The sequence below is a fragment of the Malania oleifera genome, chromosome 6 (genome assembly GCF_029873635.1).
Source record: "Malania oleifera isolate guangnan ecotype guangnan chromosome 6, ASM2987363v1, whole genome shotgun sequence".
In the NCBI taxonomy this organism is placed as follows: Eukaryota; Viridiplantae; Streptophyta; class Magnoliopsida; order Santalales; family Ximeniaceae; genus Malania; species Malania oleifera.
The window spans coordinates 19,361,454-19,388,151 of NC_080422.1; the positions used below are offsets into that span (position 1 = coordinate 19,361,454).

General features: G+C 36.1%; 1 protein-coding gene across 5 annotated transcripts in view; it reads right to left on the reverse strand.

Moving 5' to 3' along the window:
• Positions 1-9,765: 9,765 nt before the first annotated feature.
• LOC131156986 (nuclear pore complex protein NUP98A) overlaps positions 9,766-26,698 on the reverse strand; it is a 47,222-nt gene continuing 30,289 nt past the window's right edge. For all 5 annotated transcript variants that reach the window (XM_058110781.1, XM_058110782.1, XM_058110783.1 and 2 more), the window contains 2 exons: positions 23,590-23,767; positions 9,766-10,872 (listed from right to left, as the gene is read on the reverse strand). In XM_058110781.1, the coding sequence (XP_057966764.1) occupies positions 10,184-10,872; positions 23,590-23,767 (867 nt within the window). In that variant the 3' untranslated portion in view covers positions 9,766-10,183. The remainder of the gene's footprint in view (positions 10,873-23,589; positions 23,768-26,698) is intronic.

Genomic DNA, 26,698 nt, shown 5'->3' on the forward strand with positions numbered 1-26,698 from the left:
TTTTTTTATATATACAACGACATTTTACATGCTCTGATACCATACTAGGGTAAACCCAATCATTAGCCTAGGCAGCGAGAAGCAGAAATTAAATAAACATATCCATATATAATTATATACAATACCAGAGTGCTAACAAGTTTCCCAAAATTTACATATATCACTGTTCTCAAAATATTCTCAACTAGTGAGAGCAATACAAAAACACTCCCAAAAATATACTCACTCTCTACTAATAGGTCAGTACTGTGGCCCTTCTATTTGCAAACTTGGTCTGCTCGCGTACCTAGATCACCTTAAAAATGATTCAATACTAGGATGAGCCAACGCTCAGTAAGACGAAATATGTTATTACTGGTGTGTGGAAAATGAGCTACAATATTATGAAAATATTTTTTCATATAATCATGCATAACTAAATATGTAAATACAGTACAAGTAATAAAATTCACAACCCTTTCCATGTTGCTTAACATAATAGTATTGTAGGTTACTATTCAAAGTACTTTTAGTGTACATAAGTATGTTCCCTGTTCCTGTAAATCTGTATATACGTAATAGTAACTGAAAACATTCCCTGTGGATAACTGTGTGTCATGATTTAACCCCTCATGACAGGGTTGTGCGGCCCGTAGGCGGGATCTACACTGGCTGGCCGACTAGGGTAAATCACTATACTCCATCGGTTTGATCTGCCCACCTCAACCCATATCAAATGGAGAGTCTGTCCACGTCAAGGGCTTAGGTGATCGACCTACTACCACCTATTATCTAAATAGGTGGTTGCACTCATAACATAAATATTTGTAGCAACGATACCGTGCTCTGCTGTATGGTCCAACAGGGTCTGATACTATATAATATATTTCTATATACAACTATCTGATTTACCATGATTCTGAAATAACTGTAATAACCACTATACTGAATAAACTGTAACTGTAATTCATACGTCATGGTACTGAAAACTGTATAATCATAACACTGAAAACTGCATAATCATAGTACTGAAATTTGTATAATCATGGTACTAAGATTTGTATAATCATGGTATCAGAATTCGTATAATCATGGTACTGAAATTCATAAAATCATGGTACTGAAATTCATAAAGCATATCTTCGTACTATATTCATATTCTCAAGCCACACCATACTTTAATACATAATATTCATAATTTAATAAACTATATAATATTTTAAAATTTCCTAACATAGTATATTTCCCTTACCTGACTACTGGAAAGCCCCTATGGTTTACTAGCCTAACACCCGCAGGGCCTCCTACACAACACCCTAAAAACAACATTTGTCAAAACAGAATATCAATATTTCTTTGCTTATATCATTTCCTATAATTGCCAGAAGACCAAAAATGGATTAAAAGATCTTACCCTAAATTTGGGATGAAATCCAACTTCGTTTCACCAACAATCCACTCTGGCAGACTTGTAGAGAACTTCGCTAGGAGCATCGTGGTGGCTACGGATTGTCGATCCAGCGACTGGAGAGGCCAAAATCGAAGAGTGAAGGGAGAGAGACCGTAGGAGAGAGAAGGGAGAGAGAGAGAGGAGCATTGAAATGTCATAAAAATACGAGTTTTCACTATTTATAGGGCCAGATTCTTTGACGAGACACGTCATCTCGTCGAGGAGTCCTTCAGTAAATTCATCGACGAACCTTACCCTTCGTCGAAGAAATTCAGAATAGCCCAAAATCCTTCGCTCGGTATTTTCTCGTCGACGAAACGGGACCTCATCGACGAGATCCTGAAGACCTTCATCGATAAAATCCTGCATTCGTCGACGAAGCCTAGTAATTTCTGAAATTTTTCTCCTTCTTTTTCTGTTTCCATTTCTCTTCCTCTATTTATTAAAATACTATTATTCTTCGGGTCACTACAGTCTTTTTCATAGACTTTCCTCTTGGATTCTGTAAGCTCACACACCTGCAACTTTCTCAAACCTACGGCATTATCAAGTAAAAAGTCAATCTGTTTTATAACTCATAATGCATAATGCTGAATCTTAACAGGTACATAATATGTCTTACCTTAAATCAACCAGCATGGAGTCATCCCTAAAATTTTATTGATTGCAGTTCGGTAAGCTCGAAGCAAATCAACCAATTTCCCGAATCGGGCTTTTCAGTTAGGGCAACACGTCTTCTCAAATATGATCTTGACTTCTATAAAGAACTGTTGCTTATCCTGCATTATCCCATGTTCTGGAGTTTGATTGGTGGCAAAGTAGTTCACAATTGGTAGTAGGATAAGTGATGTCTAACATTTTTAGCACTTATTTCTTTAACACCTCCGTCATGGTGGGGTTCGGTCTCCATCGCTCCTCACGAATTGGTATTGCATTTATCTCAGTGGACTGCCCCTCTTATTTTAGCAACGTTCTAATTAAAGGAACTGTTTCATCATATACTTCAAGTAGCTCAGGAGATTCATTCTCAAATGCATCATCAGAACCAAATGCCAAAAACAACTCTAAGATATATAAGTCATCTACCACATCTAATGTGTGTAACTCTAAATCATCATACCTAGTCGATGTCATATTAAGCACGTTCATCTCCAATGTCATGTTTCCGAATGTGAGCTTGAGTACTCCACTTCAACAGTTAATCAAGGCATTAGAAGTAGCAAGAAATGGTCAGCCAAGAATAACATGAGCCTGATATATGATGGAAATAGGCTGCTGCATGTCCAGAACAACGAAGTTCACTAACACTAACTTATGCCCTTCACATACTTGCATATAACCTAAGAATTACACACTTGAGTCATTTATATGTAGTTTCTCTTTATATGACTTTGTAACTCCATGAAGAATTGATTGGTAGTACACTCGTGTTAATCTGGCTATATAAATTCTTGTATTTACACGACATCTCATGAGACTAAATAGACACATTCACATGATTCATTACACTTAGGGTTCCTTGTGAGCACTGAGAGAACACCCGTGGTGACTATGACACATTGTGAGATATCCTTGAGTTATTTATCGTCCTTTTGAGTGTTAACATCAAATTAGAGTTTATGAAACTCGATTCTCCTTTCTTCTGGACCATTATTTGTACACTAGTCTATGTTTTTTACTTGCTAGGCTATAGGTGACACATAGTGGAGAGATAGAAACCTAGGTCTTGTAGCCTACTCAAGATGTGAAGATTGAACCACCCCTAGAAATAGATTTAGTTCATAGACCACTGTTCGAGCTTAAATCCCATTAGTGGCATGAAGATAATAAAAGAAGTGTAATGATTGTCCTAATTAACCAAGAAAAGACAGAAATTGAAGAATAAGCAAAAGAAAGAATAAGACAGATAGAAATGCACATGAAATGAAAGATTAATGCATGCTCCATAGAAATGCACAAAAAAGTCAAGGACACAACACATGTTCTTCACGTATGAAGATTCTTCAACCATTTAATACCTCATATGTATTTACACCAAGTTTATGAATAACTTGATCTAGGATTGTCTCGGTTGGACATGGCGAGTAGGTGAGAAGATGTTAGGGTGAAGGACCCGACACCTCACAAATAAGTTAGATCCTTTTTAGACTAGTCCTTTCCATACACTTAGCATTTGTTCCTTGCAATATGTGGGACGTTTGATCGCGACACTCCTCCTCACATATGACAAGAGAACCCATTTCTTTTGAGTGTTTTTTATGGTATACCAACTAGGCCGAATCAAAACGACCTTTTTGTAGGTGTCTACTGGTATCTTAGGCGTAATGAGTCACACATATCACACATTCCTCGAGATTTCACCTGTTTATACTCAAACTTAGATTACCGCATTAACTCTGAATTATACCGCTGGGTAACTTCATGTGAGTATACTCTTCTTAAATGCTATGTAATGATGAAACTTGCATGAGTGATGTGCTTCGGAATTGTGTGCATTGAATATGAACGATCTTGTGTGAAATTCAGTTATATTCTTATATGAGAAACGGTATGATTGTGTTGCATGGGCATTAATTTCATGTTTACTGGAGTTAGTATTTGTGGATACCGCCCTTGAAATCATTCACGTTATTTGCTAGAGACTGACAAAACGTTAGTTGGAGAGTATGATTACGCGCTTAAACTGCGTAATTAGGCATTTTAATTTATGCATTGGGGCTTATATTTTTAATTAAATACCTAATTACTCTCAATATTTTAACACGGTGTCCTATTTATAATATTTCGGTTTTATTGAGTAATTTATGAATTTTTGGTATTTTTTTATCGCAAGAAAATTATCAGGAACTAAAACTAGTACCAGTTTGTAATTTGCGTATAATTTTCCTGTACAAGTTCCGATCGAGACGATTTGAAATCTTGGAGAAAGACGAGAAGAATATTTACAACTTCTGTGTTTTGAGCTTCAAGAGAAATGGGCTCTAAGATGGTCAAAATCATCCGTGTTTGCTAAAGAAGAAAAAAAAAATATATATATATATATATATATATATATATACCTGATGTGACCTGGTCATGCAGCCGGGTCAAGACCCTCTCCTTGGCTAGGTAGGACAGTAGCCTCCTCCCCTTATAAATCTCCTTTCTTCCTTCTCTTCTTGGGCGCACCCCACTCTCTCAACCCTTCACTCTCCCACTTCCCTTCACACAACAACCTACCTGCTTATCTCTTCTTCCTCTCGGTCTCTCTCGGTTCAGTTTCTCCATTCTCCTTTCTCTTCTCTCCTCCTTCTCCCTTTTCTTCCCTTCTTCTCTTCTTCTCTTCCTTCTTCCTCTTCTTCTTCTTCTTCTCCCCCTCCTTTCAATTGTACTCTCCTCCCTGTGCTGCTGCTACCTGCTCTGCTCCGGCCACTCCCTGCCTTCTTCTTCTTCTTATTCTTCTTCTTCTTCTTCTTCTTCTTCTTCTTTCTCTTTATGCTGCTCTCTGCTCAAGCCATCCTTCTCAGTCCTTGCTGCTAGCCTGTCGAGAGTCCCTGCTCTTGTCGTGCCCTACTGCTGCCACAGCCGAGCCTCCCCTTGACCTGAATCGGCTGCTGCCCGAGAGGAGTCTCCCACAGCCAGCTGCTGTTGTATCTGCTGGTGTTGCTATTGTTGGAGGCTTACAACTCGAAGCCTACTGCGGCCAGGCTGCCCTTCTCCCCACTCACGGCTACTGCTACAACCTGCAGACCCGAACCACGGCTAGCCACCTGCTACCCCGAGCATCTCTCTCTCCCTTTTTTTTTCTTTCCTTTCCTTTTATTTAGTTTTTTTTTTTTTTTAATAATTAAATGAACCTTGCTATTTTCATTGAGTTTTAGTTAAAGTATGAAGTTTTGAATCTTTGTGTGGGTATTATTATTATTATTATTATTATTATTATTATTATTATTATTATTATTATTATTATTATTAAAGTTTATTTATTTTTATTTTTTCTCTTAATTAATAATTAGCATTAGGTTTAATTTTTACTCAAGTTAGTTTTAATTGATTAAAATTTGGTTTAATCTCCTAAAATATAAAAAGAAAAAAATTTATTTTTTTTTTAGAAGTTAAATTAGTTGTTTTCTTTAAAATAAAAATTTTGTCGAAGTTCGATTTAGTTTAGAGTTAGTCTTATTAAAGTTCTTATTTTTATCATATTTAGTTATTGTTTAAGTCATTAAAGCTTTAATTTTTGTTCGAATTCTTGTTTGCATTTAATTTTTTATCTTGATTCAAGTTCTTGATTTTGTTAAAAGTTCAGTTTTTATTGTTCGCATTTGAGTTTGATTGAGTTTTCATTATTGCATGTTTTAATTACGTATTAAAGTTATCGTCTTTAGTTTTTATTCCGGAGTTTAAGTGCATGCTTCAATTCTGGCCTAATTGAGCATAGGATTTCCATTTCTCGTTATTAAATCCAATGCACGTTATGTTTTAGAGTTTAAATTACATGTTTGTTTAATTTGTCAAAGAAATTTCAACCAAACCAGAAAACCCGAACCTGAACTGAATTCAATGACTTTTTATTTTCGATTGGAAACACATAAAATTTAGAATTTAACCGCATTCCTTGAAGAAATGATCTAACATTTGGGCTGAATATTATACGACAGAACTCCTATACTTAGGATAGCTTCCGAACTGCTCATTTTTCAAATGAGTCAATGGAAAATATTTAGATAGGCCCTAGGTTGCGAAATACTGCTGTTATCTGGTTTAACCTAGGGAGAAATTTTAAATTTCCAATTCAACCCCCCCCCTCCCCCCCCTCTTTCCCTTGAGAATACACCAATTCCAACATACCTGTTCCCTTCAACCAAAGTCTGGACTGTTAGTTCCTTGTTCATCCCTCCAGAGAACTTTAGCGCTTTTCACTCAAAAATAAGGCTTATATTTAGCTACTTATTTTTGTACTCACTCAGTAGTGCAAATGTATCGATGTACTTGAACTTTGAAGAAGTCGAGTTTGATTGCAAAATAAAATTTGTGTGAAATTTAAAAAACATATGATTAGATAAAAGAAAGCATTATATGTTTTTTGATTGATTGTATGATTAGATAAGAGAAAAATGAATTAGATATTTTTTTTAGGATGGCTCTAAAATTAATGCACATGCCTTGAAACTTTTTTGTTTTAATTCAATGTACCCAATAAAAATAAATAAATAAAGTAATATGATATTGTCGACATGGATTTAAATGTAATTGTTTTAATAGTGATTCATTTATATAGTCACTACTTGATGCTCAGATCTCAAAGAAAGAAGAAATAAATAAAGTAAAAATTTAGTAACACACGACTTCATCAATCTGAAAAAGGAAAAAAAAAATTACAAGTTTTATTTATTTTTATTTTTTTAAGCAAATAAAGGCATGAAGAAAGATGGATTTGATCAATCCAAAAGTAAAAAAAAAAGATAGAAGAGGAAAAGGACAGGTTCAGTAGGAAAGTCAAAAAGGGTGAATATATGGAAGGAATTGAAAAGGCAAATTAAGGGATTTGTTAATTTTGTTGTATGAGGATGATGAAGTAATATTATAAGAGAGGGTGAGGGTCAAAGATTTTAGAAGATTAATGGGAATAGTTGGGGCTAGGATTTGTGGTATCCTGTATCAGAGCAGTCCTATGCTCATGCAGCAACTCAGCCACACCCCATATCAGAAGGACACACCTCAGATGATAATTGTTCAGGAGATTTATAAAATAGTCCCATTTATTTTTTTATTTTTTTGGATTATGCACTAGGTATCTATGCGTCCGTTTTACGGTCTACGTGACTAATCCTACGCCTCTTGAAGTTGACCTCACAACTCCAGGGAAGATAAATTCAGGAGTTCAGGAGCGAAAACAAGCCCGGAAAGGTTTGAATACCTAACCTCGTGAGAGACACTCTTACAGTCCACACTATCACTTGAACCACACTTGGAGGTAAAATATCATTATGTAATTGTACAGGTTGTTTAGAATATTGTTTGATTGTTAAAATTTGTTTCTTTTGCTTCTTCCCTGTATAAAGCAACAGCATTATGTACAGTTCTCATACACAGAAAATTGAAATACGATCCAGAGCATTTTTTGCAGCAGTTCTTCTCTGCTTCTTCGTCTGTTATTCCTACATCTTGCGCCGGATCCGCCAGGGTCTGATTGGGCGTGATAAAGATGATAAAGATGAAGTTTATAAAAACCAAAAGGAGAAGAAGAGAGAATATATGCTGGGAACCAAATCTGGTGGTTTGACCTGATGAATCATGGGAAATCCCGGGAAAGTGAGTTTGATTAATTATAATCCAACTTTATAGTAAATTAACACTGGAATATGGAGATTACAAGCCGCAAGTGTGGCTGAAAAAAGAGCTTGATATCTTAAAGTGAGAGGATGGTCTAAGCAGGCTTGTGTGTTATTGGTTGTGTTGTGGACCAATCAAAGGCAATGAATAGTACTTAATTAAAAGGTTTTCAACGGGTGGGATCATACTTTTTTTTTTTTTCCCTTCAATCATTTTTTTTTTTTGGCATGTGTATGGAAAAGTGAAGAGAATTGGGCGGATATTTTGGGTCATGCAATGAATGATGATACTCAATGGTGTTCAAATATTTTGGTTTTGGAATCTAATTTGCTAAGCTATTAGGGCTTTATTTTTTGGAGGGGAGGTAAGGGACAAGGCATTAGGCCGTCCTACTTTTTCTATCAAATAGCTTGTTTTAAACCTTCCCTAGAAAAAAGAGAAAAAATACACAAACAAATATAAGGGACGAGCGTTTTTTAGGAAGAGAGGGGGGAAGAGATCGATAGTATGATTCTCCAAATTGTTAATCTAATTTAATCTTGAATTAATTTTTTTAATCGTCTATATCAAAAATGGTTTTTTTTTTTTTTCAAATATTTTCAATTTTTTGGATTTTTTATTTAATATAATATAAAACTAATTACAGCAAACAAATAAAAGAAAAAAGGAAAAAAGAATAAATGCGTGTGCACATGGGGGGAGCACCCTTGTGCACTGTCATCGTCCCCCACAAAATACAGCTAGGTTTTTGGGTTGCAAATGCCTGCTGCTACAAAGGTGTCACCGACAGCCCGAGCCTTCGATCGCCTTCTGTCGCTACCCACTCACCGCCTAACTTCAACGTGTGTCTAAAAGAGTCCTAACTTCCTTCAAGATTATAAGCTTGTCTCAAATTCAACTATATTGTTCTTGCAAGTTAGCCAAAGTTGGTGCTTTGAACATAACTTTGCACAATATACTTTTTTATGGGAACTTTTATTATTAACTACCTTTTAGATCATAATCATAATAGAAACTTCATTTACTTGTTCCCTTCAACCAAAGATATAGACTGCTAGTCCCTTATTCATCCCTCCAAAGAACTTCAGTACTGTTCACTAAAAAATAAGTCTTTTATTCAGCTACTAATTTTTGTACTCACTAGTACAAATGTATCGATGTACTTGAACTTTGCCAAGTTTGATTGCAGAAGAAAATTGTTAAATCTGCTTTATCTCAATTTAAAATTCTATCCATCTATTTGCAATTAATGCTACATTTGGATTAAGATCTAAACAATTTCAAAAAAGAGAAGAAAAAACGTTTGAAGTTTTAATTCATAAAAAAGTAAGAATTTTTTTTATGACGATATATATTTTTAGATAATTATTAGAACTATCCTACTATAACTAATCTATTCTTATAAATAAACATTCGTAAACAAATAAAGCCTAATTAGTTTAAAATTAATTTTTCAAAAACTCAACCATTAGCTTACCTTACTTTTGAGAACATGAAAATGAGACGTCGGATTTAAATTAATATAAATTTGAATAATATTCATGCTTAAAAATATAAGATCCGAAACACTGCTTAGGTGCTTTTGAATTTATTTAGTCCTCCAAACAATGTATGCTTTTTAAAACATGCAAGGTCTCCCTAGAGAAAAACAAAATAAACTTAATAATGTATGGTTATGTATTAATGCGAGCATTTACAATTAAGTACCAAGGCTGAACACACTGCAAAATTACCATAAAACATAAGAGCACAACGACTGTCAAAAAATCGTATTTGGAAACGGAAAACACTCAAATATGAGAAAGGCATTTTTAAAAACGCACTCCATTTTATAACCAGCTTACATGAAATAATACCCCGACAGCAGGTACAGGTAGTAGTTGCACTGTTGACTAAATAGTCCTCAGCAAACTATTTCAACCCCTGCAAACACCAAAACATAGTTTCACGACGAGCATAATAGGTTCATTGCATAGAACACGCAAGCATTCTCAATTTGAAGCAAAACTGCAAATATGGAATTCTTGTTCAAATGCATAATAGATTCATTGTATGGAACACGAGCATTCACAACTTGAAGCAGAACTGCAAATATGGAAATATTGTGCCACCAATATGTTATCTTTAAAAATATTGGAAAATATGGGGAACCTGAATGGGCAGGGAAGTCCCACTCCCCACCCCACCCCTACCCCCCAACTAAAAAAAAAGGCAAAGAGAAAAAAGGGAAACCAAGATCAAGAAAACACCCAGCAAAGGACAGAAAGGCACAACACACTAAAGCACATGATACAGCGCCATCATAAGCATGGGTATACCCAAAAACCAAAATCGGAAGAACACAAAACAACACAGTGAATTCTATACAAATCCATATCAACCGATTCTCAGAGTGCAGAAAAACGAAACGCTTTCCCCTAAAGCGGGAAACTTGAAGAATCAGCTACTGGAGGCAACACTCAGGTTCAGGCCATCTTCCTCATCTCCGAACTTGTACATGCTGAAATGGTTGACCCTGAACTTCCACTCACCTTTAATTGGGTCATAGGACACAAATTCAGCACCTTGGTCTTTTGCTTTCCTCATGAGCATCTCCTTGTATTTCTCAATTTTTGGCCCTTCGGTATACTGATATCCGGTCTTCTTGTCAAAACATTTTATGTTCAAGAGTGTTACCTCAGCAGGCTTGTTTAGACCTTGTCCAACAGGAGGCTTTTTGGTGTCATCCATGTACACAATTACCTCTCGGTTGTTAAACTGGATGAGAGACTCAAGATCAAGCCTCCGCACATCTGTCTCCCCAATGAATTTGATACTGCCAAAACCATGTCGTCCAACCACAAAATCTTTAACATGACGACAGAACCCAGGTTCAGCCCTTTCTTTTGCTGCCAATTCTTGAATTCGAGGTTCTGTGTAGTATTCTGAGTGTCGGAGCTTTGGCATTAGTGCCTCAATGTCAGCACCATGTTCATACACGATGGCAGCCTCACCAGCTCTGTGTCCAGTAAGTGTAATATATGAATCTCCCTTTTGATTGGAATTGTCATCATGGACTCCATTAGGCCTCACATTAGGTTTGACAGGACGAATGGGATCCTTGACAAGGCCATTTGCAGCTTGGGTTTCTGCAACAATCACAGAAAATTAAGATAAACACGATGCATTAATAGCAAGAAAAAAATTTTCGCCTCCATTTATTACAGTAACTTTCAAATTTATGATGGCAATGCAGATTAATTTTTGGGTCTTTGTGATGACAGATGAAACATAATTCAAAAAGATAATTCTCCCCAACAGGAGGCCCGTATATTGATTTTGGCTCACTAGGGTGATGTAGAGGTTTTTTTTTTGGTGACTATGGTTTCCATTATTACATATTTAGTTGCTTACAATAAAATCAATTTATGTACCGCATAAAATAACAACAAAACAACAAAACCAAGCCTTAGTCCCACTAAGTGGGGTTGGCTATATGAATCTTTTTCTGCCAATTTATGCAATCATGGACCATTTCTTTTGATAGATTCAAGAATATTAAATCCTTACTCACTATCTCCTCCTAAGTTATTTTAAGTCTACCCCTACCCCTTCTACTGCCCCTTACAATAACTAAGTCACTCTTCCTCACAGATGCACTATAAAGCCTACGTTGCAAGTGTCCATATCATCTGAGTCGTCCCTCCCTTATCTTATATTCTATAGGAGCTACACCTAACTTACCACGAATATGTTCATTCCTTAATTTATGTACCGCATGAAAGAATATTTTTCCCAAAATTATAGACAATCAAACTCAAAAACATTTATCCATGAAGTTTTGACAAATGTGAGAATAAAAATATTTTTAAAAGGATGCTGGCCTAAGATTTACTACTAAATATTCCACAATTGGAAACCTCCAGTTCAAATTAAAAAAATGAAAAAACTCATTTAACTCATAAAATTTTAATAGAATGATATGAAGGAAAAATATATGAGTTCAGACGTGTCCCCAAATAATTTAACATGTTCAAAGGTTTGCTAATTATAAAGACTTTAACACTGTTCATAAAATTTAAAATCATATACAATGATTTAAAATTTCAGCTCATCCATATAAAATAATTACCAAACTCGATATGCACATTTAACTTATAAAATAATATAAGTAATTAAATTCTACTCAGATGCTTATCATATTGTAGTAAATCATGTGTAATTCTCTGACATGATACATGCATTCAAGCTCAACTTACCTCATTAAGCATCTTATGAAGTCAAATAATTACAAGGGAACCCCAATATATAAAATAAAAAATGCGTCACAGGGTGTAAACCATTGTATTTGAATAAAACATCCTTAGATTTAAAATTTTTTATAAACAAAAATACCCATTTATGATTTACATTAATGTTGTATTGAACAAAAAAGTTTTTTGTTTTACTTGGATAGAAAGAGAAGAGATTTCATTAAAAAAAAAAAAAATGAGTAAAGGAGCAAAAGAAATCCTCCTATGCATAAAAGAGAATAAAAGAGAAAATTTATAATAAAAATAACAAAGCCAGCTAGTCTTGTTGTTAATCCCAAAAACACACCCCGTTAAAACAATTGCTGCAAATGCCCAAAATGGGGCCATGAAATGAATCCAATCCCAAAGCATAGATAGAACACGTCTTCTTCTTCCTTGCAAAGATATGTGCATTCCATTCCAACTAAATACCCCACAAAACAGCAAAACAGTGACAACTCCAAAAAGCAAAGCTAAGCCACCACTACTACCAGAAATCTTGTAAAACAATCCCACACCAGTTCAAGGAAAACCCAATCTGAAAAACAGAAAACAAACTTCTTATTGCAGACCCTGAACTTCCAAAACATAGTACACACATCCAGAGATAATGCCTTCAACAGGCCTCCCAATATGCAACAGGTCGATGGTGTTAAGTCTATTAAAAACAACCAACCAAATAAAAGCCTTAATTTTAGAAGAGACATTGGCCTTCCAAATACAACAGTGACAGAAAAAAGGACAGGTTTCCATGAATAAATAAATAACAACCAAGTCCATAGTTCCATTAGGTGGGTTGACTACATGGATCGTGTTTTGTCAATCAGCACGATATTGGGCAAAATTGTCTGACAAATGGCTTTTAAATCCTCACTCACTATCTCATTCTGAGTTATTCAAGTCTACCTGTACCCCTTCTATTACCACCTTGTCTAACTTATCAAGAATGTGTTAATTCCTTAATTTATCTATTGGAGTTATATCACTCAACCACCTTAGCCGTCCCTTCAGCAACTTTTATTTTTTTGATATAATGTTTCTTTCTGATTCATATATCATACTCAGTCTTATAGTTGTCCTATACAACTTTCCTTCAAATTTTAAGGGTACGGGTATTACGATCACACAACATGCTTGAATAACTTCTCCATGTTATCTTACCTACTTTAACATTATCTAATACATCTTGATCAATTTCTCTTTTAGCTTGCATAATAAATTCAAGGGTATCGAAACATATTTGTGCTATAAATTTCTGAACCATCAAGTTTATTTTCTCTCCAATATTCCTCCTACCATCACTGAAAAAATGCATTCCATACATTTTGTTATTTCAACTTATCTTAAAACCTCCAACTTCTCTCCATGGTTCTAACTTAAATTCTACTCCATCTCCTATTTCATCAACTATATCATCTACAAACAACATATTCTATGTAACTTCTAGAAGTCCATCCTCAAGAAATGCAACAAAGACAAGGAGTCAAAGACTCTTGATATACACCTATTTCATCGAAAATTCCCTATGTAATCCTCACACTAGGCATTATGCCATTAGGCTATCAAAAATATCCCTACTAACATCACTAGTATATAATAAATACTCCTTTTTTTCCTACTACCCATCATAAAACTTCCCTAGGTATCCTAACATAGGCTTTCTCTAGGTTAATAAAAACCATGTGCAAGCCCATTACATTTTCCCTAAACTTTTCCAACAATCTTCTTAATAGATATATATCTTCTTTAATTAATCTACCAAGCATAAAACAAAACAGAAACCCTTGTTTCTGACTTTACCCTTTGCTCGATTACCCTTTCCCCTAATTCCATTGTATGAATCATACATTTAACTCCACGATAGTCATTAAATTTTCTAATATCTCCTTTGTTTTTTGTATATAGGTATAAAGTGTTTTTCTTCCTATCTTCTGGCATTTTCATAGTTCTTATAATTTTCTAAATTAGTTAACCAAATAATTCAATTATCACCTAAAACCAAATGTCCTTGCTATTGGACGGATGACAACCCTCCAAAAAACACAAGAAAGAAAAAAATTTGGGATCCTTAGATAAGGTGGTATGCATGAAAGATTTCTGAGTGGTGTTGAGGAAATGGATCAAAGGTTACTTGAGCTCCACCAACTTATCCATTACTGTTAATGGCTGACCTAGAGAATTGTTCATACTTTAGAGTGACTTGGAGGCTCAGGCAAAAGGATCCATTATCTCCTTCTTGTTCACTCTAGCAATGGACACCAAGTTGGATGCTCACGAGTGAATAAGGTTTGTGGATGATCAAAAGCCTTAATATGTTGGGGGGGGGGGGGGGGGGGGGGGTGGTGTCACACCTTCGATTTGTGAATGATACCATGTTGTTTCTAGAGGCCAATGTAGCAAAATTCCACAAATTCGTTATCTTGTTGAAAATATTCAAGAAGATCTCGGGTTTAAAAATCGAACTACCCAAGAGTGGGGTGGCTGGTATCAACTTGGGTGTTCAGGATCTAGAGAGTGTAAATTCATTGGCAAGACATGTTTCCCTCAAGTGTCCGATGTCATATCTCAAGTCTCTCACTTGGAGGCAACTCAAATTTCCACAGCCTTTTGGGACCTTGTGATTGAGAAGGTGGGCAGGAGATGGGACGAGTGAAAGAGGACATATTTGGCCCTTGAGAGTTGGTGGCCGTGCCACACTCATTAGTGCCTCTTGTTCCGACATTTCTTTTACCTCTATTTTTAAGAGTGCCTTTGATAATTGCCAAGGTTTTAGAGAGATTGATGCACGACTTTTTTGGGTGGGCTGGTCAAAGGGAGGGAAATAAAGAGCATTTATTTAGTTGGGAAAAGGTTAGTAGACCCAAATCCAAAGGGGACTAGGGCTTGGCAAGTTGATATATTAAAACATCTCCCTAATCAGTAAATGGTTTTGGTGATTTGCGAGAAGTTCCCATGCAAGCGTCATTATTTCTCATGCAGTTCTTTCCTCTAACCCGCTCCAAAGTAGGAAATGGAAATATGGTGTGCTTCTGGGAGGATGTGTGGGTGGGTGAGGTTTCTTTGGAGCTAAAGATGCCTCGTTTTTTAAGACTTCGTCTCTTCACAACGCACCTCTCAGATCATTGATTACTTCTGAGGAGGATCTGTTCAATGGGGCTTCCATTTTTTCCAAGAATGTCAATGAAACAGAGGTTGATGAACCCACTGCCTTGCTCTCTGTGCTGGGCTGTTTCCTACCAAACACTAGGAGGATAAGAGAGTGTGGAAGGGTGATTCTTCGGGGCTGCTCTCTTCTAAATATTTTTTCCCACATCTATTAAAAACCCCTTCTTCCAATCTTTTTTAGCTTGGAACATCATTTGGAAGGCAAAGGTTCTTGCAAAATTTGAACCTTTATTTAGACTATCATACTATAGGATCAACATGCAAGAAATGTTATAGACTAGAAGGCCTTATATGTTTCTCAATCCTAATATGTGCATGATGTGGGAGACTTCTTGCTCATAAAGCATTGAGGTTTTGGCTCAAATAGAGAGAGTTGTGCATTATGGGATGGATCTATGTTCACTCTCTTCCTGACTCTTTGGACCAAGAGGAACACAATGATATTCAGGAGGTGCACATCCCCATGCTCTTATGGGTTACAATGGTGCTCTTGGCTTTTTTTTTGTAGGCTTCTGCTTTTGGCTTCTTCTTTTTTTAAGTTTATAATGCCCGACCTTCAAAGGGATTGTAAATTTGTGAGGCTATTCTTTTGTAATTTATCTCTTGGGGTTTTAGTATCTTGAGGACATCTTGCCTATTGACTTTTTGAGTTCGATCCCTAGTTTTAATAATAACAAACCGCAAATTACTTGTGTGTGTATTAAGTGCTTGAGCAAACTTAACATTTTAGGGCACACATAAGGAAGATATGGAAGCTAGGCGGAACATAAAGATCATATCATCCAATGTGTTTCATGGGAAAATCAAAGAGCAAAAGAAGAAGACATTTATTGATTTATTTTGTAATGCATTTTTGTTTTCTATTTGATCTTTAATAATGCATAGCATGCATGATGTGAATGTCAAGCTTAGGATGACCGTAGACAGACCTTAAGAAACAACACTTTTTATGAAAAAAAAATTTAATAACTAATTGGTTAGGGTCAAAAAAAATTAGGGCTAAAAATGAATAATAGAAAGACTTCGGTCGACCGACGTTGGATTTTTTGGGTCAAATTAAGGGCAAAATAGTATAATTAAATGCCCTCAGTCGACCGACCATTCTTTTATAATCCAATGGTCAACCAAAGCACTGTTTGCTCAGAGTCAACTTATTGACCAAGGCTCAGTCGACCGACCCAGTTTGAATGTGGCTTCCACGGTCGACCGGCCCTTTAATATTGACCTTTCAACTACCCTCAGCTGACCAATCTTTTAGTTCAAAGTGACCATGGTCGACTAAATCTTATGAGTGGTCGACCGGCCTTTTGTCACAGTCAACCGAACCCATGAAGGGTTCTGTGTTGCCTTTGGTTCGGTCAACTGACCCGTGCCTAGGTCAATCGAACCTCTCAAGTCAGACTATTTTTAAATGCTTAAACACGCTTAAAAATTAATTAAACAATTTTAAGAATGACCAGCGTGTCCCCAACGATTATATTTTGGCCAAAATCTATATATACCCCCTCATTACTCATAATTAGGGACTTGATTAGCCCAAAAATTTTCTCAAATTTTATACTTAATTTTTTACTCTCTTTTATTATTCTTTTGATAAATCTTACAAGAGAGCATTGTTTTTTAGCATTCATTTGGGCATTTATTTTTACAAATCATATAATCTTTTACTCTCATATCTTATTCATTTTTCAAATCATATTTTGAGAGTAAATTCAAAGATTCTCCTATAATTTTTATTGAAAATATTTTTGGACAAATTTATTTGGGTTTAAATCTTTGAAGTGCATTATCATATACATCATTTTCAAAGGTTATTAAATCATTTTGAGAAATACCACACACTCACATTGAGCTTTTATTCAATATTATACGTGAGTGTATTTGAGCTTTATTGCGTAGACATCTGCTTGTTGAGAAGCATTTCTTTGTACAAAATTTCATATTTGTTGTATTCCCGACGTGTGGTCGAAAGAGGGAGACTTGCCCTGTGAAAAGTCCCGGATTGCTTAGACCCAGTTAAGAAAGCACCGGATGATTTAGACCCGATTAAGAAAACCAGTTACACCTTTCTAAGGTGTGGTTGTATAGGTTGAGGTCAACCCTGTGAATCAAACCTAGGGTATTCCCTTGCCCAGTAAGGAGAGGGTGTTGTATCGATGACGCTCCACACGTTAAGCGAGCACATAGTGGAATCCTCTTTCTTGTTAACTTGAGGCGGGGACGTACGCAGTATTGGCCGAACCCCGATAACAAATTTTGTATCGGCCATTTATTTTATTTCCGCACTTTCAATTTCAGCGCATGTTTGTTTATGTTTGATTTATTATATGATGTACATGTGTTTAATTGTTTGAACTTTGAATATTTGATTAGATTTCTGATTGTATAGAATGACCCTAAGTTTATGTAATACTGTTTGTGGAATTTGCATTGACCTAAGAGAAAATTTTTAAATACCCAATTCACCCCCCCGCCCTAGGGAAAACACCAATTCCAACATTGCCCTCCATTATACATTGTTCTGATTCTTAATACAATTTTTCCTTATCCAGAAAAAGGGGCCAAATTGTGGCTTGGGGCACAAGGGTTGCCTCCACTATAAATTGCCTCGATAAGTTTCTCCTTATTGGTCTTGTTAGATATTAGAGGCTTCAAGGAGTGGTGACTCACATCAGCTTATGGTCCAAACTCAAAATTTTTGTGAAACTTTTGCTTGGACAAGCTAGTTCGTGTTTTTCGCCATTGCATTGGCTTGGGGGAGTGGGGAGGGGAGATTTCAATGTTAAACAAAGCTCTCAATATAACATAAGGGGTTGGGGATCTTTGCGAGTATGAGGAGGTTTTATTTTCTTGTTCTAGGCTTCGAGCTTAGGGGCATCCCCTTAAGCAATGACTGCTTTACATGGCTGGTTTCAAGAGATAGACAGGCTTCCTTTCCATCTTGTTTACCAATATGTGGGAAGACGCATTTCCATATTTAGGGCAGGAAATTCTGCCTAGACCCTCCTCCAACCACTACACTCTACTCATAAATTTTGCAATTCAATGGGACCCACTCCTTTTATGTTTCAACGATACATGGTTAAAGCATCCCTCCTTTCGAGTGTGTGTGAATGAATGGTGAGGTAAGTGTTAGGATAAGGAATGGAAGGGATTTAAATTGATGAAAAACCTAAAATACGTCAAGGAGAAGGTGAAACATTGGAATACAGAGATCTTAAAGAGACGAAAAACATCTTCTCTCAAATTTTTAGGTTGGAAAAACTCAAGGACTGCAGTTTATTGGATATGGAGGTTAGGGCAAGGACATAAACTCAATGCAATGAGTTGGATGGCTCCTTTCAAGGGAGCGCAAGAATTTCTATCAAAAAAAGAGAATGAAATGGGTCGATGGGCACTGCAACTCCATCGTTTTCCATAGGGTGGCATGAGTAAAGAAAAGATCTTATCAAGGAATTGGATCCAGAATCAAGACTTTGGTGAGTGGTTGGTCAGATCAAGGATGACATTACCAACTTCTATAAACAATTGTTTTTTTAGGAGCATCCAACCAATCGTGGAGAGTTTCGATTGGAGCCCCATTGAGACAAGATATGCGGAGTGGCCCGAAAAACCATTAGAGGCCGAAGAAATTTTTTAAATTGTGTTTGAGATGAGTGGAGATGAGGCTCTTGGATCCAATAGGTTCATGATGGCCATTTTTCAAGTAAATGTCAATGAGAATTGGCAATTGACAAGATAAGGAACTAAAGAAATGAGGGAATCCCACAGAAAGTTTTTCTTTTACGAATTGCCCATTTCAAATAAGTTGTATCTTGCTTAGACAAATGAATAGGCTGCTAGCTTTTTTCTTTAAGTGCAGAACTTCACAGCTATTAATCTTGTCACCAGCCTGAACAAGATTGTCTCTAAGGTCTTGTATAAGAGACTTCAAAAGGTCTTAGGGATACAGTGACTATGCTGAAGTCGGCCTTTATATAAGAAAGACAAGAATTTAGATGCCATGCTCGTGGCTAATGAGGTCGTTCAGGATGTGAGGGGGGGGGGGGGGAAGGAATCTTTGATATAAACTAGATTTCAAGAAAGCATATGATATAGGAAATTGCAGCTTCTTAGATAAATGTGCAAGATGGTTTGGGGGAAGTGGAGAAAGTGGACCAAAGGTTGTTTGAGCTCGACCAAATTGTCATTTATTGTCAACTGTCAATCTAGAGAATTATTTAGGGCTACGCAGGGGCTTAAGCATGGGGATCTGTTGTCTCCTTGCCGATGACACCACATTGTTTCTCAAGGACAATGTTGCTAAATTTCTCAAGGTCATTGACTTGCTAGAAATCTTTGAGAAGATTGCGGATTTAAAAATCAACTCGTGTAAAAGTGGCGTGACACGTTTAAGTATAACTAGGGCTTAGGGATTTAGGAAGTTTCAAAACCTTGGCGATATGTGTTTGTTTCCCTTGAGTGGCTGCTTTCTTATCTTAGTCATCCTCATGGGGCACAATCCAAATTCCTCGTCCTTGTAGGACCTTATGATTGAGATAGGGTGGGTAGGAGATTGTAGGTTGGAAGAGGGCATACTTGTCCCTTCAAGGTCATGTCACTCTATTATTGTTTCATTTTCCAACATCCCTATCTATTTCCTTAATCTTTTTAGAGTGCCCTTAAATTCCTATGGCTCTTTTGAGGCCTAATTTCCTCTAATCGAGCTCCAAGGAGAGTAAGAGAGGCCATCTAGTTAGTTGGGAGGTTGTTATAAAACCCACATTTGAAGGGGAACTAGGCCTTGGCGATGTGGTATAAAAAAACATCTCCCTAATTGGTAAAATGGTTCTAGAGGTTTCCTTTGGAAGTGAACTCCCTCTAGCAAGTGATTAAAAGTAAATACGGTGCCCATTGAAATGGATGGGAGACGGAAGCATGCCCTGAAAGCTCATTCCCTCTCACTCATTCAAAGCGGGAAATGGGAATACGGCCATTTTTGGGAGGATGTTTGGGTGAGTGGGGATTCTTTGGAGCTGAAGGTGGCTCAGTTGTTTTAAGCTTTCTTCTCTCCACAATGAATCTATCATCTCATTGTTTTCATATGAGGGGGGTTCTTTCTCGTGGAATTTCCATTTTTTCAAGAATATTAATGAAAGGAGTTGACAAGCTTACAATTATTTGGCTTAAGGTTCCCTTAAGGCCTAAGGTTCCTTTGAAGATCTAGAGCTTCATCTGCTTATGAATCTAAATAGGATTAATATTCAATTATGCCTAATGTCTTACAAATACAAAGGCTCTATATGTCTCTCAATCCTAACATGTGCTTGATCTGCGGCGAGTCCATTGAAACGAATGTTCACCTATTTCTACATTGTAAGGTGGCATCCTATCCTTGGAATGCCTTCTTCTCTTACCTTGGATAAGCTTCGGTGGCACCTCTGAATGTGAGAGATCACTTGCTTGTCAGTTATTGGGATATTAGGTCAAGAAAAAAGGGCTGCATTTTATGAGACGTGGTAGTTTTGACTATGTTCAAAACTATGTGGCCAGAGACAAACACAAGAACTTTTAAGGGGCACATAACTTGTCCTTGTTTATTATGGGATAGAGTGGTGCTCTTGAAATGTTTTTGGGCCCATAGTTCTATTGTAACATTTTTTGGTTGTTGGTCACTTCTTTTGAGAACACTTCTCCTCATCCTATTGTACATTGTATCAATTCTTAATAAAATTCTCTTATCCAAAAAAAAAAAAAAAAGATCCTAATATTTTAAAATATGAGAATTTCTATCCAATCAAATGACCCTTAAGACAGAAAAAATTACACAAAACCATAGCTTCCTCACATCATTGCACCTCCAAAACCTCTAAAATCAAGCAACAAAAAAACCTCCAAAGAAGTAGGACAAACCCGGTACGCCCCGAACAGGCCAAAAATCCAATTCCAAAATTCAAGCCAAAGAACAATAAAGAGAGACATGAGCATGAGTCTCACCACTTGCACAACATATCTCACACATCAGAAAACAGAGCCTTACAAGACCTCATCCACAACAGATTGTTGGTGTTAACTCAGTTAAGAATTGCCATCCACACAGAAGTCTCAAAATATGAAGGAACCCTAGCTTTACACAAACAATTAACAAAAGGGAAGAAATGTGATGGCTCAATCAGATGGGAACAGAAAGGACTACAAGAGAAGGTATCAGGAACATCCAAACTCAAAACCCAGACATGCAACTGTAAGAACAAAAAGACTTCAAAAAACTGACAAGTAATGAGAGATCCTCAGCATCCCTGTCATTAATATTACTGTAAAAATTAAAACCCAAGAAACAAGGTCCCTATTGACAAACATAAAAGAAGAGATAGGTGAATGATGGCATAATGAAAAAATACAAAAAATACTACTCCAAAGCCAAAGATCCTCTCAAAAACGAACCTGACAACCACTCCCATTTTAAATTTGAATACAATGAACGTAAAGGGAAAAATACCATTGAAACAAATTTCAAGTATTAGCATTCCACACATTTGCACACAACCTAGTTACTCTTGATTACTTTATGCCAAAGAGGACTGATTTTCAGAGGAAAATATAATAGCCCAGACATCCCAACTCACAAGACGATCACTCCTCTTACCTGGTCCTAACCACAAACCCATCACTATCCACTCCAAAAAACTGCAATTCGAATTAGAATGTTTAACAAAGAAATAAAATAGGGGAATCAAAGAAAAGCAAGCTAAAATTTAAGATGAAACCATCCCCACCCCACCCCAAAGGGAAAAGTAGGCACCCTCACCCATCAACACAAATAGAAACCTTAGCAACCACGGCATTCCAAAGCATCACGAACCAAGGAGTACCACCTACAAGAACCCTAAATAAGTCGTAGGCCACTCTATTACCTGACAACCAGCAAACAGAGCAAAACTTGAAGTCGCCTCATGTCTCAAATTAAAAGCACCTAACTCACATTTTCCCAAAGTTAACTTAAGCCTAAAAGCTAGTTCAAACACCAGTGAATAGTAAAAATCTTACAAAAGGAGGACCAATCATCAGATAAAAATAAAATACTATCATCAGCAAACTACAAATGCGACACAAACACAACTTCCCCTCCCCACTGCATTACCCTGTACATAATCTCTATGGACAGCTCTCTCAATCATCAAACTCAAAACATCTGCAGCCAAAATAAAAAAGGTAGAGTAATCACCAAGCTGAAGTCAAGTCTTTTTGATTTCCATTAATAATTATTCTTAATTACTAAAAGCACACAGTAGATAGATAACCCCAAATCCACATTGACCTCTCATCAAAACCCTTCCTTTCTAAAAAACCTCCAACACTCACCCTATCACAAGCCTTCTCAAAATGTGATTCAAACACAACCTTTCTTCCTAGCCCTTAACATCTTCAACAACCTCATTGCCCACAAGGATGGCACCATAATTTGTCTCATTTAAAAAATTTCCATAATATGTCAGAATCAGAACAAGCATTTATAGGATTTAATGATTCTTAATAGAAGATTCATCAGCAAAAGCAGATGGAGAGCTACAAATAGGATCCCTACCACCTCCCTAAGCCTATCACTAAGAACTTTCACAACAATCTTAAATAAACTCATAACCAACCCAGCAGGTTAAAAATCCTCATCGCTGATTGAAGGGTCCTTTTTAGGAAATATTGTAATTAAAGTGATTTTACATTCTTAGAAATCACCACATTGGCATAAAATTCCCATAATTAGTGTTAACAATAAACCGCATTCCAACAACGCAAAAGAGTAAAATTGAAGCCATCTGGTCCAGTAGCTTTCTCTTTATCCATGCCAAATGCCCTTCTTAAGCTCCACCTCTTCCCTCTCCAGCCACTCCAACTGTGCACACCAGGATAAGGCATAAATCAATCCCTCTATCATAGGATGTGGCAAAACTTCTCAAAATAGAGATTCCTGCAAAATGCAGTGATCACCTCTACAATGTTAACAACATCCCATCTGTAGTTTTCAAATTCTTTAATCACATTAGGAGATAAAATTTAATTTGGTCCTCTCTTCTATAATTAAAATTTTGTATTGATTCTGACAAGGACGGCTGGATTGAAAGATTCATTAGTATTGATTCATAATCCTTGAGGGTGATAAATACGGGCATCAGAAACCTTAAGAGAGATACGCTATTGCACAAAGTTGTTTAGAAGATCTTCATTATATCAAGGTGGAGTTAACACTCAAATTGAAGAGCATAACCCATACAATTTGGACTTCATATAAAACAATACTAGCAGAACTTGATTGAGCTACCGTATATCTGGTTTATCATCAACAGAATTAGGCCCCTTGAAGAAGTCATAAAGATAATTCTATTACCATGCCATCTATGTTAACTATATAGTGCAAAGTGGAATAAAATATACCATTCTCATGTGCTTCTGTTGGTGTATCCTTCAAAGAAGCTGCCTTTTCTGCATTAGCCCTTGAAGGCCATTGTTCCATCGGACGAATAACCAGAGCTCTTGGATTCTCCCTGGGAATGAAAAGGGCATCTGCCTTTGGTGTACTAGGTGTTTCTTCATCATCACTGAAAAATGGCACCTGCATACATCAATTAAGACAAGAGTGTAAAATAAAAATAAGATAAAACAAAACAAAACAAAACAAAATGTGGTGTTCATGCCAAGGGCATTTGATTTTTTTTTTTTCCCCCAAAAGAAGGGTGAGGGTGGGAGTTTAAGCGATTGGAGCTTCTATAAAGGGAACAAGTTGACACACATTTGAATCCTACGTGGTCACTAGCAACCATTAGAGAACGAAATATCAACTTTCACAAGAATAAACACCTCGCATTTGGTGCATCATTTTAAGGAAAGAGGATAATAAAATAAATACATGGAGAGACATTTAAACTTGCTAAAGCTAGAGAAAGAAAGGGCAAGACTTAGGTAATGTAAAATGTATGCAAAAAAATGATAATGATAGTCTTGGTAAAAGAAGAAGACATAAAAGAGGGATGGCAAAGTAACTTTAATAAGTTATTTAATGAAAACCAAGTAAATGGGTTAAACTTAGAATTGACACACAAGGAAAAGGCTAAAAATTAGAGATTTATTCGCAAAAATTAGAGGTATTTAAGTTAATTTTGCATTAAGAAAAATAAAAAATGGAAAAGCTATAGGATCCGATGACATCCCAATTTAAGTTTGGAAATGCCTAGGTTATAATGGAATCATATGGTTAACTAATCTATCTAACACAATTATTAAAATTAAGAAAATGCTAAGCGAATTGAGGAAAAGCACATTAATACCAACATACCAAAATAACAGAGATATTCAAAATTGTGATAAGTATTGCAAAATCAAACTTATAAGTCATACAATGGTTAAGGTTAGAAATGAGGTGTCAGAAAATCAATTTGGTTTTATGCCAAGGAGATCAACTATAGAAGCTATATATCTTTCAAGAAGATTGAGGAAAAATTTTAGGGAAAGGAAGAGGGACTTACATGTAGTTTTTATTAGGATAGAGAAAGTTTATTGTTGACTCTACGAGTCCAATCCTGTTTTGATAATGATCTGTGCATTGAGATTGTGAACAGGAACAATATATAGCATGCGCGGAAAGATGACAAGTTATGGAAGCCATGAAGATTAAAACATACACATCTTGGCAAAATCCATGGAGCTAAAAGAGTTGAACAATGAAGATGCAAGCGGCAAGTTCAAGATCGTCATGAGAATGGGTACTTAGAACTTATGTATTCACATACTTCATATGATTTAATTTGAGGCTCAACATATACCTTAGAATGACCTTAGGACTCATGCATCTCATGAACATCATTAGAGGATATTTATGGACTTAGAAATATTTTTAAAACCCCGGAAAATAGTTTTATAAAAGAGCCAAGAAAGAGAGCAAAGCATATTTTTTGAACTAAAAAGGAAAATCCAGGATTTGGTAACTTCAGTAGACCGAACTCAACATTCAGTTGCCTGAAGATGCAACTTCAGAAGACTGAAGTTAAGCTCAGTCGTTGAAGAATTTCTTCAGAAGAACGAAAATTAAGTTCAGTCGTCTGAAGAATTAATGGTGAAACATAGAACCTGGAAAAAGCACCTCAGAAGACTGAACTCAGACTTCAGTCGTCTGGGTGTTTATCCTCAGTTCTCTAAACTTGCGCGAAAGTTTAAAAATTTAATTTTTAATGAGAGAACTCGTGAGCTAATTTTTTATCCAACGGTTGAAATTGATTCTAAGGGCAAGATACCTATATAATGAACATCTAAACCCTAGTGCCCCAGCCAAGATCAACAAGAACAAGAAGAGAAGAGAAAAGAAAACACATTTGGCATACGATTGAGCTGATTGCACGTTTAGCACAACTTTGAACATATTGCTGAAACTTTTGCCTGGGATTTCAAAGTTAAATCGGAGCTAAAGCTATCTCAATTTTCAAAAGGCCATCTAGCTATCATTGTGCTTTCATTTTTGGTATTGATGTTTGGTAAATCGATCTGCTCATTAATAGTTATTCTCATAGAGTTTCTTCATCTAAACTGATTTGCTGATTGATATCCATTTTTCAAAGAGCTTGTCATTGCGAAATCCATTTTTGAATATTTGTTAAGAGGTTGATCTTGAGTGTGCATATATTAAATCATTTTGACAAGATTATCACTTGAGAAAAGCTTTGTCATTGATTAGATATTTTTGAGTCAAGTGAGTTTTCATTCAAAGACTTGATATTTTTAATATTACAAAACTACTTGTTTGAATATCCTTAGTGTTCATAACGATATATTATTGAGGGATATTTTCTAAAAAATATTACATTAGGTTTTTGATCTTTGGAATACATATCTTATATATATTTGCATATTACAAAGATCGCATTGTGGTCGAATAGTTGGAAGTAAACTTCTTGATTTTGATCGTTATAATATTCAAGATAAATCTTTTGATAAGATCACGGATGATATTTGTGCATTAAAGAAGTCAAACTCGAATCATAATTTCTCCAAAGCTTTTAATTATATCATTACTTGGGAGTTTTGATAAGAAGGGAAATTGTGTGTTGAAGAATATTCATTCATTAACGATTATATCGTTACATACATATTGAGCTTCAAGTTTGATCATATGATTATGTGTTAGGAATTTCAATTGTACTCACTAGCTTTGTTAGAGCAACATTGAGTGTTTTGCAGATTGAAAATTATATTGTAATCACGGTTCGGGTTGTGAACCAGATTTGAGGAGAGAGTTGTATTTCTTATAAGCAGCAGAGTAAGAGGACGTTGTACCTTTTGCAAGCAGCGGATGTAAGGGAAGCTCCGTCCCAATTTAAGGAGCAGGGATTATAGTGGAATCTTTGAGTGGGTTGCTCAAGGCGAGGACGTAGGCTAAGTTGGCTGAACCTCGTAAAATCGCGTTTGCCTTCTCTCTTCCCTTATCTTTTTATTTTCCGCATCGCATTTCAATATCTAGCTTGCATGTGTATGTTGAATAACTCCACACGCACTT